The sequence below is a fragment of the Mobula hypostoma genome, chromosome 6, assembly GCF_963921235.1.
Source record: "Mobula hypostoma chromosome 6, sMobHyp1.1, whole genome shotgun sequence".
NCBI lineage: Eukaryota > Metazoa > Chordata > Chondrichthyes > Myliobatiformes > Myliobatidae > Mobula > Mobula hypostoma.
The window spans coordinates 104452106-104470972 of NC_086102.1; the positions used below are offsets into that span (position 1 = coordinate 104452106).

At 43.7% G+C, this 18867-nt stretch overlaps 1 protein-coding gene across 1 annotated transcript in view; it reads left to right on the forward strand.

Moving 5' to 3' along the window:
- Window positions 1-223: 223 nt before the first annotated feature.
- The window catches only part of cnppd1 (cyclin Pas1/PHO80 domain containing 1), a 64970-nt gene continuing 46326 nt past the window's right edge, over window positions 224-18867 (forward strand). The window contains exon 1 of the mRNA XM_063051352.1: window positions 224-313. Within this exon, the coding sequence (XP_062907422.1) occupies window positions 245-313 (69 nt within the window). The 5' untranslated portion in view covers window positions 224-244. The remainder of the gene's footprint in view (window positions 314-18867) is intronic.

Consider the following 18867-nt stretch of genomic DNA (forward strand, 5'->3'; position numbering starts at 1 on the left):
TGCCCCCCCCCTTATCTGGCCCCGCTCTTTAACCCTCTCTGACTCTGCCCCCCCCAACCTCTGGCCTTACCCTTACCCTTACCCTTTCTCATTCTCTGCCTCTGCCTCCACTCTTTAACCCTCTCTGACTCTGCCCCCCCCACTCCTACCTCTGACCCCTTCACCACTGGCCCCGCCCTTTCACCATATCTGACCCCGCCCCCTCTCACCACTGGCCCCGCCCTCTCGCTGTTGCTGCGACAAGATGGCGGACTGGGTGGATTCGCTTTTTGACTCCCGCTCCTTCCCGTGCTGCGGCCTCCAGGAGTTCAGTGTGAGTGTTTCCTTGGGCTTCTCCGTTCCCTCTCCGGCCTCGCCCACCACCCTTTTGCAGCGCCTCCACGGCCCTGCGAGCGGGCACAGCCCAAGGATCGGGCCCTTCCGGCCGTGCTAGTGGATCTGACCGTCTTTGCCTTTTTGCACCAATGTGGACACTTATATTGTTATTCAATCTCAGATTTATGCGTTGATTATGTTGCAGAATTTACCTGTTCCTTTATCACCTCTAAGTTTTGTGACTGGAAGGAAATCTCATCGCCTTCAGTTTAGTGGGGGGAGTGAAGGCGGGGGAGCTGAGCGAGGGACTCGTGGATATGATGAATTTGGCGAGGGTATCCGTGAGCTGAGTTAATAGAGACTTATCATACCTTGGGACTGGACTGGTGTCATTGCACCTATTCTGCCCAGTGGATGAGGGAAAATTTCAGAATCACGTTTATTACTATTTGTTGCGCAATACACACAAAAACACTGCAGGTCACAATAGGAACTATAAATGAGGTAGTGCAAAAACGGAGCAAAATAGGAAAGTAATATTCATGGACTGTTCAGAAATCTGCTAGAAGGGAAGAAGCTGTTCCTAAAACGTTGAGTGTGACTTCAGGCTCCTGTATCTGTCCCTAATTGTAGCAATGAGAAGGGGCATGTCCTGGGTGGTGGGGTAATTAATGATGGATGCCACTTTTGGAGGCATCCTCGTTTAAAGATGTCATCCATGCTGGGGAGGCTAGTGCCCATGACAGAGCTGTTTTTGAATTTACAGCCCTCTGCGACTTGTCCATTGGCACCTCCAAATCAGACGGTGATGCAATGAGTACAAATGCTCTCTCTAGAAATTTGCTACTGATGCACTATCGCCACAGGTGTGCTCTCTTTGGAATTGATTTAGTAAGTTGGGTTCAGTGTAGATCTTAAAAGATGTGGGCACCCAGGAATTTGAAACTGTTCACCCTTTCTACTGTTAATGGCTCCTGTCATGGTGATAAGCTCCACACATCAAAGTTGCTAGGAAGAGGTGCAGTCGACGTTTCGGGCCGAGACCCTTCGTCAGGACTGCATGGTGATAAGCTCGTATGGTTAATGTTGGGAGAGGAATCAGAATGCGTTTAGTTATTGCTGAAATAAGACACACGGAAATCTACGGCACATTACTGGCTCTTCGGCCTACCATGTAAACTACTTGAGAAACTGCCTAGAATTTCCCTACCGCATAGCCCTCTATTTTTCTAAGTTCCCTGTATCTATCTACGAGTCTCTTAAAAGACCCTATTGTATCCGCCTCCACCACCATTGCTGGCAGTGCATTCCACGCACCCATCACCCACACTGACATCCGCTTTGTACCTACTTCCAAACACCTTAAAACTACACCCCCCTCATGTTAACCATTTCAGCCCTGGGAAATAGCCTCTGACTATCCACGTGCTCAATGCCTCCCATCATCTTATACACCTCTATCAGGTCACCTCTCAACCTCCATCGTTCCAAGGAGAAAAGGCCAAGTTCACTTAACCAATTATCATAAGGCATGCTCTCCAATCCAGGCAACATCCTTGTAAACCTCCTCTGCACTCTCTCTATAGTATCCACATCTAAAATTGATGAGCTCGGCACAGGTGCAGGAAGCAGCGCCACAGAGAAAGTGTTGGGGAGCATTAGCATGGAAGGCTAAGAACGTGGACCGCCGCATGTAGCCGATGAAAAGGCAGGTATAGCGATCTGGTGTATATCATAGCTGGGCACAGCGAACAGCAGGGACAGGTTGGCCTAAATTGAATGCATGCAAAGTGAGGGGTTACCTGCCGAGGGGCGCCACCCGCCTCCCCTCCATCTCCGACTCGCTCAGCCTGCTAGCCAGCGAGACGTCATTTGGCGCCTCCTCCTCGGGCAGGTGGAGGCCATCGCCTTCCACCAGCACCTCATCAGCTGCCACCATGTCTCCTTGCGCCAGCTCCTTTAGCTTTGCGAGCCCGATGTGACAACAATACTGTGCAAAACATAATTGCTATAAGTTACAGAAATAAATAGTACAAAAGAAAAGTAATGAGGTAGAGTTCATAGGTTCAAAGACAATTCAGAAATCTAAGGGGAGGAAGCTGTTTCTGAATCATAGAGTGTGTGTCTTCAGGCCTCCTCTTAGTAAAGTAGCAATGCACGTCAATTCCGTCATCTCAGTCCTTTGCCTCACCATAATTGTGTGTCAGTAATTTTAGAGCCATCTCATGCCCCAAACCTTCCCTTCATCTCTTTCTACTGGCTATCACCCCTCTATCTTTCAGTCCATTTGAAGGGTCTCAGCCTGAAATGTCAACTGGCCATTTTCCTCTTCAAACACTGCTTGACCAGCTGAGTTCCTCCAGCTGTTTGTCTTTTTTTTTCCGCAGCAGATTTCTTTTCAGCATCTGCAACCTCTTGTGTCTCCACGAAGTTGAAGCTGCTCGGGTCGTAGCCGTTAATCTTTTCATGATGAATTAATGCTAGCTGGCTCTGACAGCAAACTATCAGAACCAATTAATCCAGATTTGTAAGAGATACATGTGGGACCATGTTGGAGGAACGCAGTAGGTCAGGCAGCATCTGTGGAGGGGAATAAACAATCAACGTTTTGGGCTGAAACCCTTCACGAGGACTAGAAAGGAAGGGGAAAGAAGCCAAAATAAGGTGGAAGGGGAAGGAGTATAAGGTGATAGGTGAGACCGGATGAGGGGGAAGGTGGGTAGGGAAGGGCAATGAAGTAAGAAGTTGAGTAGGGAAAAGGGGGGAAAGGACTCACATTTTTCCCCCATTTGCAATACTGGTTGCACAGTCACTCATCGCCATCGCCTCCCTCTGGTTCCCCTCCTCCTCTTTCTTCCATGGTTCACTATCCTCTCCTATCAGATTCCTCCATATTCAGCCTTTTACCTATCCTTCCGTCATATCCCAGTTTGTTTTATCCCCCTCACAATGAGTGTATTTAAAACAGATGCCATTGATTAGTAATGGCACCAAAGATTTTGAAGAGATGGTAAGACATAGGAGCTGAATTAGGTCATTCAGCCTATCCAGTCTGCTATGCCAGCCTATGTCTGATTTATTAGCCTTCTCAAACCCATTCTCCTGTCTTCTCCCCATAACCTTTGACACCCTGACTGATCATGAACCTATCAACCTCCGCTTTATATATACCCAATGACTTAGCTTCCAGAGCCGCCTGAGGCAATGAATTCCACAGGTTCACCACTCTTTGGGTAAAGAAATTCCTCCTCATATCTGTTCTAAAAGGTCGCCCCTCTTTTCTGATGTTGTATCCTCTGGTCTTAGACTCTCCTTTCATAAGAAACATCCTCTCCACACCCACTCTATTAGGCCTTTCAATATTCAATAGGTTTCAATGAGGTCAATCTGAAGCGGAGAGCAGGGGCACCTTCAGGAAGGGAAGGGACTGAGCAAATGCAACACTATTCTATCAAATGGGTTACTGTTGGTTGAAAACCATGGGCTGATGTACCTATGTTGTGATTTACTGTTTTATGTTCTAAGACGTTGTGCTATTCGTCAACTCTTCTGGAATGAAAGGGGAGGGAACGTCGACTCAGACCATGAGAGGTCTGCATCGGGCATTTTCATGCCTCACAAGGCACAGATTGGAAGTCTGTGTGGGCACCACTCCTCGCACAGACTCTGGAGCAATGTGTGATTAAGCCCCTTGCTCAAGGGCACAAACACGCTGCCACAGCTGAGGCTCAAACTAGCAACCTTGAAGTAACTAGATGAACGCCTTAACCACTTGGCCACATGCCCAATACAATGAAATGAAAGGTTTGTGTTATGTCGGAAGGCTGAGCCTACAATTATGAAGAGGGCACATTATTTTGAGATTTGGTTTATCACCAAAAACTCCCATCAAATTTCTCCAGCTGTATCATGGAGAAAATTCTGACTGGTTACATCACCGTCTGGTATGGAGGCTGCAGTGCACAGAGTCGTAAAAAGCTGCAGAGGGTTGAAGAGTCAGCCAGCTCCATCATGGGCACTGGCCTCCCAAACATCGAGGAGGCAATGTCTCAATAAGATGACATCCATTATTAAGGATCTTCACCACCCTCTCCTCATTGCTATCATCTGGGAGGAGCCTGAAGACGCGGCCTCTTCATTTTAGGAACAGCTTCTTCCCCTTTGCCATCAGATTTCTGAATGGTCTATTTTTGCTCTCTTTTTGCACTACTGATTTAATTTTTATATTCCTTGAAGGATTTAGTAATTTTTTATGTATTTCACTGTACTGCAGCAGACAACAGATTTCACAGAATGTGTCAGTGATAACAATTCTGATTCTGATCATATCACTGGCATGTGACGTGAAACTTGTTAACTTAGTAGCAGCAGTTCAATGCAATACATAATCTAGCAGAGAAAACAAGTAAATCAATTACATATATTGAATAGATTTTTTTTAAGTGCAAAAACAGAAAAACTGTATATTAAAAAAGGTGATGTAGTGTCCAAAGATCCAATGTCCATTTAAGAAACAGGTGGCAGAGGGGAAGAAGCTGTTCCTGAATCGCTGAGTGTGTGCCTTCAGGCTTCTGTACCTCCTACCTGATGGTAACATTGAGAAAAGGGCATGCCCTGGGTGCTGGAGGTCCTTAATAATGCCTTTCTGAGACACTCTACAGGACTAGTTATGAGTAGTTGGATAGACAAGGATGGATTAGAAATAGTCAACATGGCTTTGTGTGTGGTAAGTTGTGTCTAACCAATCTTAGAGTTTTCTGAGTAAGTTACCAGGAAAGTTGATGAGGACAAGGCAGTGGACGTTGTCTACATGGACGTTACAACACCTTTGACAAGGTCCCACATGGGAGGTTGGTCAAGAAGGTTCAGTCGCTTGGCATTCAAGATGAGATAGTAAATTGAATAAGACATTGGCTTTCGGGAAAAAGGCAGTGGTTTTAGATGGTTGTGTCTCTGACTGGAGGCCTGTGACCAGTAGTGTGCTGCAAGGATCAGTGCTGGGTCTGTTGGTGTTTGACATCTACTGTATATCAATGATCTGTTTGATGTGGTAAACTGAGTCAACAAACTTACAGATAACAACAAAATTGTGGGTGTAGTGGACAGTGAGAAAGACTGTCAAAGCTTGCAGTGGGATCTGGAACAACAAGAAAAATGGCAGACATGTGAGGTGTTGCACTTTGAGAGGACCAACCAGGGTATATCTTACATGGTGAGTGGTAGACACTGAGGTGAGAGGTAGAACAGAGGGATCTGGGAATACAAATCTATAATTCTTTGAAAGTGGCATCATAGGTAGATGGGGTTGTAAACAAAGCTTTTGGCAATTGACCTTCCTAAATCAATGTATTGAGTACAGGATTTGCACTGTTACGTTGAAATATTGTTGAGGGCTAATTTGGAGTACTATGCAAACAACAGGAATTCTGCAGATGCTGGAAATTCAAGCAACACACATCAAAGTTGCTGGTGAACGCAGCAGGCCAGGCAGCATCTCTAGGAAGAGGTACAGTCGACGTTTCAGGCCGAGACCCTTCGTCAGGACTAACTGAAGGAAGAGTTAGTAAGAGATTTGAAAGGGGGAGGGGGAGATCCAAAATGATAGGAGAAGACAGGAGGGGGAGGGATGGAACCAAGAGCTGGACAGGTGATTGGTAAAGGGGATATGAGAGGATCATGGGACAGGAGGTCCGGGAAGAAAGACAAGGCGGGGGGGAAACCCAGAAGATGGGCAAGGGGTATAGTCAGAGGGACAGAGGGAGAAAAAGGAGAATGAGAGAAAGAATGTGTGTATAAAAATAAGTAACAGATGGGGTACAAGGAGGAGGTGGGGCATTAGCGGAAGTTAGAGAAGTCGATGTTCATGCCATCAGGTTGGAGGCTACCCAGACGGAATATAAGGTGTTGTTCCTCCAACCTGAGTGTGGCTTCATCTTTACAGTAGAGGAGGCCGTAGATAGACATGTCAGAATGGGAATAGGATGTGGTATTAAAATGTGTGGAGTACTATGTGTAGTTTTGATCACCCATAATACCTGCAGGAAAAATGTAAATAAAATTGAAAGAGTGCAGAGAGAATTTACAAGGTCGTTGCCGGGACATGAGGACCTAAGTTATAGGGAAGGTTGAATAGTTTAGGGCTTTATTCCATAGAATGTAGAAGATTGAGGGGAGATTGTAGAGGTATGTAAAACTATGAGGGGTATACATTGGGTAAATGCAAGCAGACTTTTTTTCCCACTGAAGTTGGGTGAGACAACAACGAGAGGTCATGAGTTAAAGGTGAAATGTTTAAGGGGAACATGAGTATCTTCTTCACTCGGAGAGTAGTGAGAATGTGGAACAAACTGCCACTACAGTCTAGAGACAGGGGTGACTTCAAAATTTAAGAGAAAGTTAGATTGGTACATGGATAGGAGGGGTATGGAGGGCTATGATCCGGATGCAGGTCAAAGGGATTAGGCAGATTAAGGGTTCAGCACAGACTAGAAGGGCCGGTTTCTGTGCGGTAGTGTTCTGCGACTCTGCCCCAGGGCAGAAATGGCTAATATGAAGCAACATAACTTTAAGATGTTTGGAGGAAAGTATGGGGGGAATGTCAGAGCTGTTTTTTGCACAGGTATATTAGGAACATTTAAGAAGCTCTGAAGTGTATAGATAGATGAAAGAAAAATAAAGAGCTATCTGGGATGGAAGGATTAGATTGATTTTAGAGTGGATTAAAAGGTCAGCACAACCTCGTGGGTCAAAGGACCTGTACTGTCCTGTATTGTTCTGTATTAAGCATAATTATACATAATTGTATAAGAACAAACACAATAGGAACAAATTACAAGTCCATTGCAATGCAAGGTGGTCATATTGTTGCTATACTGAGGTAGTGATTATAAAGAGAGTGGCTGTATTTGAATCTGGTGGTGTGGGACTGAGGCTATGATAAAATCAGCCATGGAGGACTCATAGCCCGCTTATTAATGTTATGTTCATGTATTGATTGTATATTAGTGTTTCTATTTAATGAGGTAGTGTGTGTGAATTTATATAGTATTAGCAACAGTATTAGGGGTATTATTAGGGATGGGCAGCACGGCTTTGTGAGGAAAGCTCACAAAGTTTTTCAAGGAGGTGACAAAGCAAATTGAACATAGAGCAGTGATTTTGTGTATATGGATTCTGTTAAGGCATTTAACAAGATTCCCCTTGGTAGACTTTTTAGGAAGTCATGAGGCTTGGGATTCATGGAAACTTGACTGCATGGATTCAGAATTAACTCACACACAGGAGGCAGAGGATAGTAGTAGATGGAACATATTTTGCTTGGAGGTCCATGTTTTACAAGGAATCTTTCTGGGACCCCTGTGATTTTTATAAATTACTTGGATGAGAAGTGGAATGAGATAGGTTAGTAAGTTTGCAAGTAACAGTAAGGTTGGAGATGTTGTGGAAGGTTGTCATAGGCTACAATGGGATATAGACGGAATACAAAGTTGGGTGGAGAGGTGGCAGATGGAGTTCAATTGAGAAAAATGTGAGAATATTTTTTGGAAGATCAAATTTGAAGGCAGAGTACAAGGTTAATGGTAGAATTCTTAGCAGTGTAGAGGAACAGAGAGATCTTGGGGTCTAGATCCATAGATCCCTCGCAGTTGCTGTTCAAGTTGATGGTAGTTAGGAGGGGGAATGGTGTGCTGGCGTTCAGCGGTAGGGTGACTGTTCAGGAGCTGCGAGGTAATGTTGCAGCTCAGTTAGTTCATAACTGAATTATTGTGGTCAGTTCTGATCATCTCATTAGAGGAAGAATGCGGAAGCTTCAAAGAGGTAAAAAAGGAGATTTACCAGGATGCTGCCTAGATTAGAGAACATGTTGTTTGAGGAGACGTTGCACAAGCTAGGGCTGTTCTCTTTGGAGCAAGTGAAGATGAAATAATTTGGTAAAGATTGTTGGAAACTGATGTTTTTGATCCAAGGTTCTTCAAAAGTCAAGAATGGTATAAAAACTTGCTTGTGACTGTTTATTAACCATTACAAGAATGAAACAAAGGAAAAGAAACATGAGGGAGAGACAGAGACAAGGAGACAAAGAGCAAAGAACAGAGACAAGAGAGAGTGAATCCAACATACTCTGGCCTCTTATCCCAGTTTGCTAATTCGGTTGAATTTCCATAGTTGAGTCAACCAATCGGAGAGCCCCCATTCAAATAATGTGATACCCACAACTGCAACTACTGGAAAACACTGAACTATTGCATATACATAAACAACTGTATAAAAATATAAACAAACACAAGAGTGTTAACCTACAAGGAAGATAATTATAAAGTCTAATTCAATAAGGTGTATAAGATGATGTGAGGCATAGATAGAGTGGACAGTCAGAGACTTTTTCCCAGGGCAACATGACCAATACCAGAGAATATCAGGTTAAGATGAGGAAAGATTAAGGAAGATGTCAGAGGTGGATTTTTTTTTAACACAGTGGTGGGTGCCTGGACTTCACGACCAGCAGTCTTGGAGGCTGTTACAATAAAGGACGTTTATAGAGCAGGCCTCTATTAGTCAGGGTCGACCATGGATATTATTTCCTGGCTGTCTAGATACGCAAGCCTGGGCAGTACAATGTGGAGAGCAAGCTGTTGCCCATGTAGAAAGCTCCCCCTCTCCTCACAACTGATGAACCCAAAGGAACGGCAGAGGTCAATATGGTTTGGCACCGGCAGCATTGCAGGAGTTGACAGTCAGTGTTGAACTCAATAAAGGACTATCTTAGGGACTTCAGCTCCAGATTTTTCCCTCTGGGTTTATTCTCGAAGCCTTCCCCATGAGTGGGTATATCCGCAAGGCAGTGGAGGTTTGAGATCAGGGGTTTCCTTCTAGATGAGCTGCCAACCATGGCTGACGAGCCCCATCTTCCTGAAGCGTCTGTTTTTAAAGCGCCAGTAAAGTGCCTTTGTCTCTTCTGTCAGTAGAAAAGGTTCCACCAGGCTTAGTAGCCAAGCCACACGTGATGGCCAGGAGCTGGACTTGGTTGTCAGAGGCTATTTGAGGTGCATGCCATTGGGAGCATTTAATAGGTAGTGGGAGCTTATTCCCATTTAAAGATATAGCACATGGAGATGTGAAAAATGGCAGATTGTTGTCTGTGAGAGAGAGAAAGGATAGGTTGAGTGTGGAGTAGGTTCTTGTAGGTTGGCACAACATTGTGGGCTGAAGGGCCAATACTGTGTGTACTGTTCTATGTTCTATGCTGCTGGAGTGATTTTATTTTGGAACCCAGTCTGATCAAGAAATGCTGTATTGAACTAATAAAACTTTTTTTCAGCCTTTTATATCAACGTTGGTCTAACCAGTGATCAGAGCAGAAGCTGTCAGATTTGCTGGAACTTAATAGCTGAAGCAATTCATTGTGCATGTTAGCAAAGTCAATACTCCTAGTCATGCTTTCTAAACAATTGTAAATTGCTGAGCATGACTTTGTCAGAGTGGCTACTGCTGTTTTTGTCCATGAGCACAAAATGACCTCAACCTCAGTTATCCCTTGAGCCAGGCTAAAGTTGAACTGTTTTGCAATGGAAAAAATAACATATTGCTTGCTCCTTGCCTGGCCAAACAAACGTTTGCCAGGTACACAGAACCTTCCAAGCTGATGATAATTTTATGAGAATAAGGATTCAGCCGAATGGCAGTGATGTGAGCTGGAGCCACATCTGGGGATTCATTGGCTTCCTTTTATGCACACGGGAGTTCTCTGATCTGTCGTAACATTGAGTGCCAGCAGTACTAATGTGGGAAGCACTCCCATGTCTGAGTCAATCACATTTGGGTTTTTGTTATTTTAGAGTTACAGCATAGTAACAAGCCCTTAAGGCCCAATGAGCCTGGACTGCCCAATTACAACCGTGACCAGTAACCTACTAACCTGTTTGTCTTTAGAATATGGGAGGAAAACTCGAGTACCCAGAGGAAACCCATAGGTCACAAGGAGAACATACAAACTCCTTACAGACAGCGACACAATTAAACCCTTGCTGCTGATGCTGCAGTCGTGTTATGCTAACTACTACAATACTGTGCAACCCTAAAGGTTCTAGAAGGCGCAACAGTGCCTCTATTTCCTTAGAAGTTTTTGTGGATTCAGCATGTCAGCAAAAAGTTTGGCAAACTTTAGATGCAAAGTGGAGAGTATTGTAACTGGTCGCATCACAGCCGGGTATGAAAACGCCAATGCCTATCAACAGAAAAGGCTGGAGAAAGTAGTGAATACAGCCCAGTCCACCACAAGCAAAGCCCTTCGCACCATTAAGTACATTTGCATGGAGCACTGTCACAAGAAAGCAACATCCATCAAGGTTCTCTCCATCCAGGCCATGTGCTCTTCTCACTACTACCATCGAGCAGGAGGTACAGGAGCCTTGGGTCTCATGCCATCAAGTTGAGGAACGGTTGTTACGTTACAACCATCAGGCTCGTCAACTGGTGTGGATAACTTCACCACTGTGAACTGATTCTGCAGCTTACCAATTCTCTTTAAGTTCTCTTTACAATTCATTTTCTCAGTACTATTTTTATTTGCAGTTTGTTTTTGCACGTTGTTTGTCACTGTCTATTTATGTATAACTTTTCGTAAAATTCTATTGTATTTTTACTTGTAAATGCCTGCAAGAAAATGAATTTCAAAATAGTGTATACATATTTTGACAATAGATACTTTGAACTTTAAAATTTCGTTACAGAAAGTTCATCACTGAAATCTCAGTTGACACTCCAGTGAATGATCAGAGGTTAGAATAGACAAAATCTTAGCACCTTTCTCTTCAGGAATGGCATTAAAGATCCTGTAGCAATTTCCCAGAGGAGCAATCCCGAGTGACCTTCCAATTTTTATCCCTTGCTGTTGGAACAGATAGTCTTGACCCTATTGCATTGCTCTTTGCACAAATTAGTGTTCTTTATATTAAAATATTAACTAGATTTCAAACGTGCTTAATTATAAGGTGCATTTTTCCTCCTCCACAAAGTGTAATGTGCTGCGTAAAACAAGTCTGCTTTCTTCCATAAATCATTTACAGAAACCATAGCTGTGGAACTTAAAGGAAAGAAAAGCCTATGTAAAATATAAATGACTAAAATATGATGAAGGGTCTCAGCTCAAAACATCCACAGTTTATTCCTCTCCGTAGATGCTGCCTGACCTGCTGAGTTCCTCCAGCATTTTGTGTATGTTGTTCTGGATATCCAGTATATGCAGAATCTCTTGTGTTTATAATTATTCTATATATTAATTAGAAATCTGAATGTGTGTGTAGTTGACTTTTCTCAAATTATCTTCAAAAACTGTTACTTCCACTGTTCTGGATAGCATGTATTTACTATTGCCTCAGAGAATGGAGAAATTAGAAGGAATAATTTTAAATTTTTAATTGTTTACACAGAGAAAAATTTGGCAGTCGATTGCAAGTTGTATAATCCAGCAAAGGTCATTGAACTGGTTCACTTTCCTGTTTATGTGCCGCTCCAAACTTCTCCCACATTACTTTGTCTCACTTCTTCTTCATGTATTTATTATGGGCAGCACAGTATAGTGGTTCATGAAACACTATTACAACATCAGTGAGTAGGGTTCAGTTCTCGCCGCTATCTGTAAGGAGTTTGTATGTTCTCCCCGTGACCATGTGGGTTTCTTCCCATATTGCAAAGGCATACGGGTCACATGGGTGTAATTGGGCAGTGCAGCCTATTGTGCTGTCTTTCTAAATGCAATTTTAAAAAATCAAGTGTTCTCTTAAATTAGCTTCAAGTTTTCTTAGGACTGGAGAATGGGATGGTGAATAATCCAGCTCAGGTGTACGACTGGTTGATTGGTCTTCTGCTATAAAATGCAAGGATTTGGTTCTTAAATTGAAGTTTAAATGGGTTTGGCCCCTCTTTAGACTGGTCAGTCTGTATTCATTATGGTGTTCACTATGACTTGCTCATCATGTGATGGGGATTTCTAAACTAGGCTGAGAAAATCAGCGAGGTCTGTTTAAAGAGCTGGCAAGATTCCGTCATGTTTCTAATTAATATGTATTGCATTGTGCTGCTGCCGCAGAGACAAATTTCATGACATATGTCGGTGATATTAATTCTGATTTACTGAAATTGTGACCTATTGAGTGTATGGAGAACAACTCATAATGTGATTCAAGATTGAATTGAATTGACTTTATTTCTTACATCCTTCACATACATGAGGAGTAAAAATCTTTATGTTTCATCTCCATCTAAATGTGCAATGTGCAATCATAGTAATTTATAATAAATAGAGCAGTCAATGTAATATAGACTACACTCATCAGTGTGAGTTTATCAGTCTACTGGCCTGGTGGAAGAAACTGTCCCGGAGCCTGTTGGTCCTGGCTTTTATGCTACGGTACCGTTTCCCGGATGGTAGCAGCTGGAATAGATTGTGGTTGGGGTGACTTGGGTCCCCAATGATCTTAAGGGCCCTTTATACACACCGTCGCTGTAAATGTCCTGAATCATGGGAAGTTCACAACTACAGATGCGATGGGCTGTCCGCACCACTCTCTGCAGAGTCCTGCGATTAAGGCAGGTACAGTTCCCATACCAGGCAGTGATGCAGCCAGTCAGGGTGTTCTCAGTTGTGATCTCTGGGTCTCGTACAGTTGATGGTCTCGTACAATTCCTTGAGAGCCAGGTCAATATCAGCCTGTGGTGAAATGTACACCACTGTGATGATAACAGCCGTGAACTCCCTTGGCAGCCAGTAGGGTCTGCACAGCAGCTACAGGTATTCCAGGTCTGGGGAACAAAAGGATTTGACAGCATGCACATTTGTACGGGATGTTATCACTGAAAAGTGTTACAGAACTTATCCCCTCTTGAACCAGAGAAAATAACTTCACTCACCTCAATATTGCACTGGTTCCACAACCTATGGACTCACTCTTATGGACTTTACAATGCATGTTTCAATATTTATTGCTTATTTATTTATAATTAAGTTCTTTCTTTTTGTATTGCCCAATTTTTAGCTTTAGACTTTCTAGTTTAAGGTCGCAGTACTGAAGTTGTGCAACAGCTTACTGATTTTCAAAAGGCTAAAATACGACCAAAACATCATTAATAACACTTTTCTGAGATAGCTGTGTACTGTCACCGCAAACAATGAAGAGGTGAGCTAAGGTAAAGATGACTCGAAGGATGAGGATCTGTGCTGGTGCCCCGCAAAGTCAGGGTACCTCGTATTTGAAGCAGTTTTGGAAACAGAGGTGGAATTGGAATGAGTGATTTGAAGAGGAGTCAAGATGGAGAAGCTTTGGTGTCTGTTCACCTAATCCAGGTGTGACGTTGGATCTCTCTAAGCACCGAGCCGATTTGGAGAGGTTAAGAATGGCTTTGGATTGGGCAGCGAAGTCGAGGCCCTGCAGCAGGGCAAGACCCAGTGTTTGGATGATTTAAATGCCAGCCCAGATAGACTGCAAAGGCAGAGACTGCAGTTGAAGATCACCTGATTTCACTTGCTCTCCTGCAATGTTCCTTCCTCTCTCCTTGACACTGAGGCTGTGCGTCCGCTCCCTCTGCTAAATGCTTTGTGACTGTGAGCTTCGCAGCAGCTTGTCCTGCTATATGATGAACTGGAGACTGAGGCTTGTCTTTGGGCCTACTCCAGCTGCTCCAGGGATTCGGATCTATGGACTCAATTTGGTTCCAAATGCTGTTGTTTGCTTCCATTGTTTGTATAATTTGTTTTTTTTCTTTATTGTTCTTCCTTTTTATAATTAGATTCTTTTGGGTTTCTTGCTTTGTGGCTGCCTGTAAGCAGAGGCATCTAATTTATACATAGTTTGATGCAGCGATCCAGATCGACGGGTTTACTATACACCGTCAGCATAGATCTATAGAGCCTCTCAAAAGCAGAGGTGGAGGAGTATGCCTCATGATCAACTCTTCTTGGTGCACAAATATATCAGTGCTGTCCCAATTCTGCAATATCAATCAGTAAAATGCCATCCTTTTTAGCTACCACAGGAGTTCTCTGGGGTCGTTTTGGGTGCAGTTTACATTCCACCTCAGGCCAATGTCAAGCAGGCTTTAGATGATCTGAGCAATGGGATCAACATGCACGAAACAGCGCATCCTAACGCCTTCACCATCATTTTGGATGATTTTAACCAGGCCAGTCTGAAAAAATCACTAAGCAATTACCATCAACAGATTGCTTGCAATACCAGAGGAAACAGCACACTGGACCATTGCTACACCACCATCAAGAGTGCCTACCATGTTATTCCATGCCCTCACTTCCAGAAGCCTGATTACCTAGCTGTACTTCTACTCCCTGAGAATAGGCAAAGTCTGAAGACTGCAGCACCAGCAGTGAGGACCAAGTAGGTATGGACAAGGGAAGCACAGGAGCACCTGCTGGACTGCTTTGAATCGGTGGACTGGATTGTATTCAGGGATTCATCTTTGAACCTGGATGAGTATGCTGCAGTTGTCACCAACTTCATTAAAACCTGTGTGGATGAGTGTGTGGCCACAAAGACTTAATGTGCAATTCAAGTCTGGTGACTCAGGTCTGTACCAGAAAACCAAGTATGATTTGCGGAAGGCTATTTCAAGGGCGAAGAGACAATTTCAAACCAGGTTACTGGTGACATTAGATGCATGGCAACTCTGGCAGGGTCTGCAAAACATTACTTCCGACAAAGCGAAACCCAATAGCAGGAATGGCAGTGATGTTTCACTACCAGATGAACTCAACTCCTTCTATGCACACTTTGAAAGGGAGAACACAACTGCAGCTGTGAAGATCCCTGCTGCACCTGATGACTCTGTGATCTCCATCTCAGAGGCTGATGTTAGGCTGTCTTAATGAACTTTCGCAAGGCAGAAGGTCCCGATGGAGTACCTGGTAAGGCTCTAAAAACCAACCAACTAGCAGGAGTATTCAAGGACATTTTCAACCTCTCACTGCTACGGGTGGAAGTTTCCATTGCTTCAAAAGGGCAACAATTATACCAGTGCCTAAGAAGAATAATGTGAGCTGCCTTAATGACTCACATCGACAGTGATGAAATGCTTTGAGAGGTTGGTCATGACTAGACTGAACTCCTGCCTCAGCAAGGACCTTGACCCTTTGTAATTTGCCTGTTGCCACAATAGGTCAAAGGTAGACGCAATCTCAATGGCTCTCCACACGGCTTTTGACCATCTGGACAACACAAACACCTATGTCAGGGTGCTGTTCATCGACTACAGCTCAGCATCTAATACCATCATTCTCACAATCCTGACTGAGAAGATGCAGACCCTGGGCCTCTGTACCGCCCTCTGCAATTGGATCCTCGACTTCCTAACCAGAAGACCACAGTCTGTGCAGATTGGTAATAACATATCTTCCTTGCTGACGATCAACATTGGCGCACCTCAGGAGTGTGTGCTTAGCCCACTGCTCTACTTTCTGTATACACATGACTGTGTGGCTAGGCATAGCTCAAATACCATTGATAAATTTGCTGACGATACAACCATCGTTGGTAGATTCTCAGGTGGTGACGAGAGGGCGTACAGGAATGAGATATGCCAACTAGTGGAGTGGTGTCGCAGCAACAACCTGGCACTCAACGTCAGTAAGATGAAAGAGCTGATTGTGAACTTTGGGAATGGTAAGACAAAGGAACACATACCAATCCTCATAGAGGGATCAGAAGTGGAGAGAGTGAGCAGCTTCAAGTTCCTGGGTGTCAAGATCTCTGAGGATCTAAATTGGTCCCAACATATCAATGTAGTTATAAAGAAGGCAAGACAGCAACTATACTTTATTAGGATTTGGCATGTCAACAAATACACTCAAAAACTTCTATAGTTGTACCATGGACAGCATTCTGACAGGCTGCATCACTGTCTGGTATGGAATGGCTGCTGCACAGGACCGAGAGAAGCTGCAGAAGGTTGTAAATCTAGTCAGCTCCATCTTGGGCACTAGCCTACAAAGTACCCAGGACATCTTCAGGGAGTGGTGTCTCAGAAAGGCAGTGTCTATTATTAAGGACCTCCAGCACCCAGGGCATGCCCTTTTCTCACTGTTACCATCAGGTAGGTCCAGAAGCCTGAAGGCACACACTCAGCGATTCATGAACAGCTTCTTCCCCCTCTGCCATGGACAATGAATCTTTGAACACTACCTCACTTTATTTTTTAAATATACATAGAACATAGAATAGTACAGCACAGTACAGGCCCTTCGGCCCACAATGTTGTGCCGACCCTCAAACCCTGCCTCCCATATAACCCCCCACCTTAAATTCCTCCATATACCTGTCTAGTAGTCTCTTAAACTTCACTAGTGTATCTGCCTCGCATTCCACGCACCAACCACTCTCTGAGTAAAAAAACCTTCCTCTAATATCCCCCCATGAACTTCCCACCCCTTACTTTAAAGCCATGTCCTCTTGTATTGAGCAGTGGTGCCCTGGGGAAGAGGTGCTGGCTATCCACTCTATCTATTCCTCTTATTATCTTGTACACCTCTGTCATGTCTCCTCTCATCCTCCTCCTCTCCAAAGAGTAAAGCCCTAGCTCCCTTAATTTCTGGTCATAATGCATACTCTCTAAACCAGGCAGCATCCTGGTAAATCTCCTCTGTACCCTTTCCAATGCTTCCACATCCTTCCTATAGTGAGGCGACCAGAACTGGGCACAGTATTCCAAGTGTGGCCTAACCAGAGTTTTATAGAGCTGCATCATTACATCATGACTCTTAAACTCTATCCCTCAACTTATGAAAGCGAACACCCCATAAGCTTTCTCAACTACCCTATCCACCTGTGAGGCAACTTTCAGGGATCTGTGGACATTTACCCCAAGATCCCTCTGCTCCTCCACACTACCAAGTATTCTGCCATTTACTTTGAACTCTGTCTTGGAGTTTGTCCTTCCAAAGTGTACCACCTCACACTTCTCCGGGTTGAACTCCATCTGCCACTTCTCAGCCCACTTCTGCATCCTATCAATGACTGTCTGCAATCTAAAAACACCACCAACCTTTGTGTCGTCTGCAAACTTGCTAACCCACCCTTCTACCCCAACATCCAGGTCGTTAATAAAAATCACGAAAAGTAGAGGTCCCAGAACAGATCCTTGTGGGACACCACTTGTCACAATCCTCCAATCTGAATGTACTCCCTCCACCATGACCCTCTGCCTTCTGCAGGCAAGCCAATTCTGAAGCTACTTGGCCAAATCTCCCTGGATCCCATGCCTTCTGATTTTCTGAATAAGCCTACAGTGTGGAACCTTGTCAAATGCCTTGCTAAAATCCATATAGATCACATCCACTGCACTACCCTCATCTATATGCCTGGTCACCACCTCAAAGAACTCTATCAGGCTTGTTAGACACGATCTGCCCTTCCCAAAGCCATGCTGACTGTCCCTGATCAGACCATGATTCTCTATCTCTAAGAATCTTTTCCAACAGCTTTCCCGCCACAGACGTAAGGCTCACTGGTCTATAATAACCCGGACTATCCCTACTACCTTTTTTGAACAAGGGGACAACATTCGCCTCCCTCCAATCCTCCGGTACCATTCCCGTGGGCAACGAGGACATAAAGATCTGAGCCAGAGGCTCAGCAATCTCTTCCCTCGCCTCGTGGAACAGCCTGGGGAATATTCCGTCAGGCCCCGGGGACTTATCTGTCCTAATATATTTTAACAACTCCAACACCTCCTCTCCCTTAATATCAACATGCTCCAGAACATCAACGTCACTCATATTGTCCTCACCATCATCAAGTTTCCTCTCATTGGTGAATACCGAAGAGAAGTATTCATTGAGGACCTCACTCACTTCCACAGCCTCCAGGCACATCTTCCCACCTTTATCTCTAATTGTTCCTACCTTCACTCCTGTCATCCTTTTGTTCTTCACATAATTGAAGAATGCCTTGGGGTTTTCCTTTACCCTACTCACCAAGGCCTTCTCATGCCCCCTTCTTGCTCTTCTCAGCCCCTTAAGCTCCTTTCTTTCTTTTTAAATCTTTTTATTGAGTAAGTATACAAAAAAGGTAAGCCATATAAACATTAATACAATGTTAAAGTATAATAAAATTCCAAAAGATAACAATACCAAAAAGAAAATACTACAAACAATGTAATTTAAGCATAAGAAACCAAGATAACATAATAGTATACTAGATTTTATATATATCAATGGAAAAAAAGAAAAAAAAAACCCCAAAAAAAAACCCACCGTGCAACTAACTAAAAGCAAAGCAAAGCAATGGGCTAACTTGAAACCAAACAGAGTTAAACTTAAAATCACGTCCTCAATCCCGACCTCCATTAAAACAGTGAAAAAAAACAAGAAGGGTAAATATTACATTAAATGAAAATATCGAATAAAAGGTCCCCAAATCTGTTCAAATTTAGATGAAGAATCATAAAGGTTACTTCTAATTTTCTCCAGATTCAAACATAAAATCGTCTGAGAAAACCAAAAAAAGGTAGTTGGAGCATTAAGCTCTTTCCAATGTTGTAAAATAC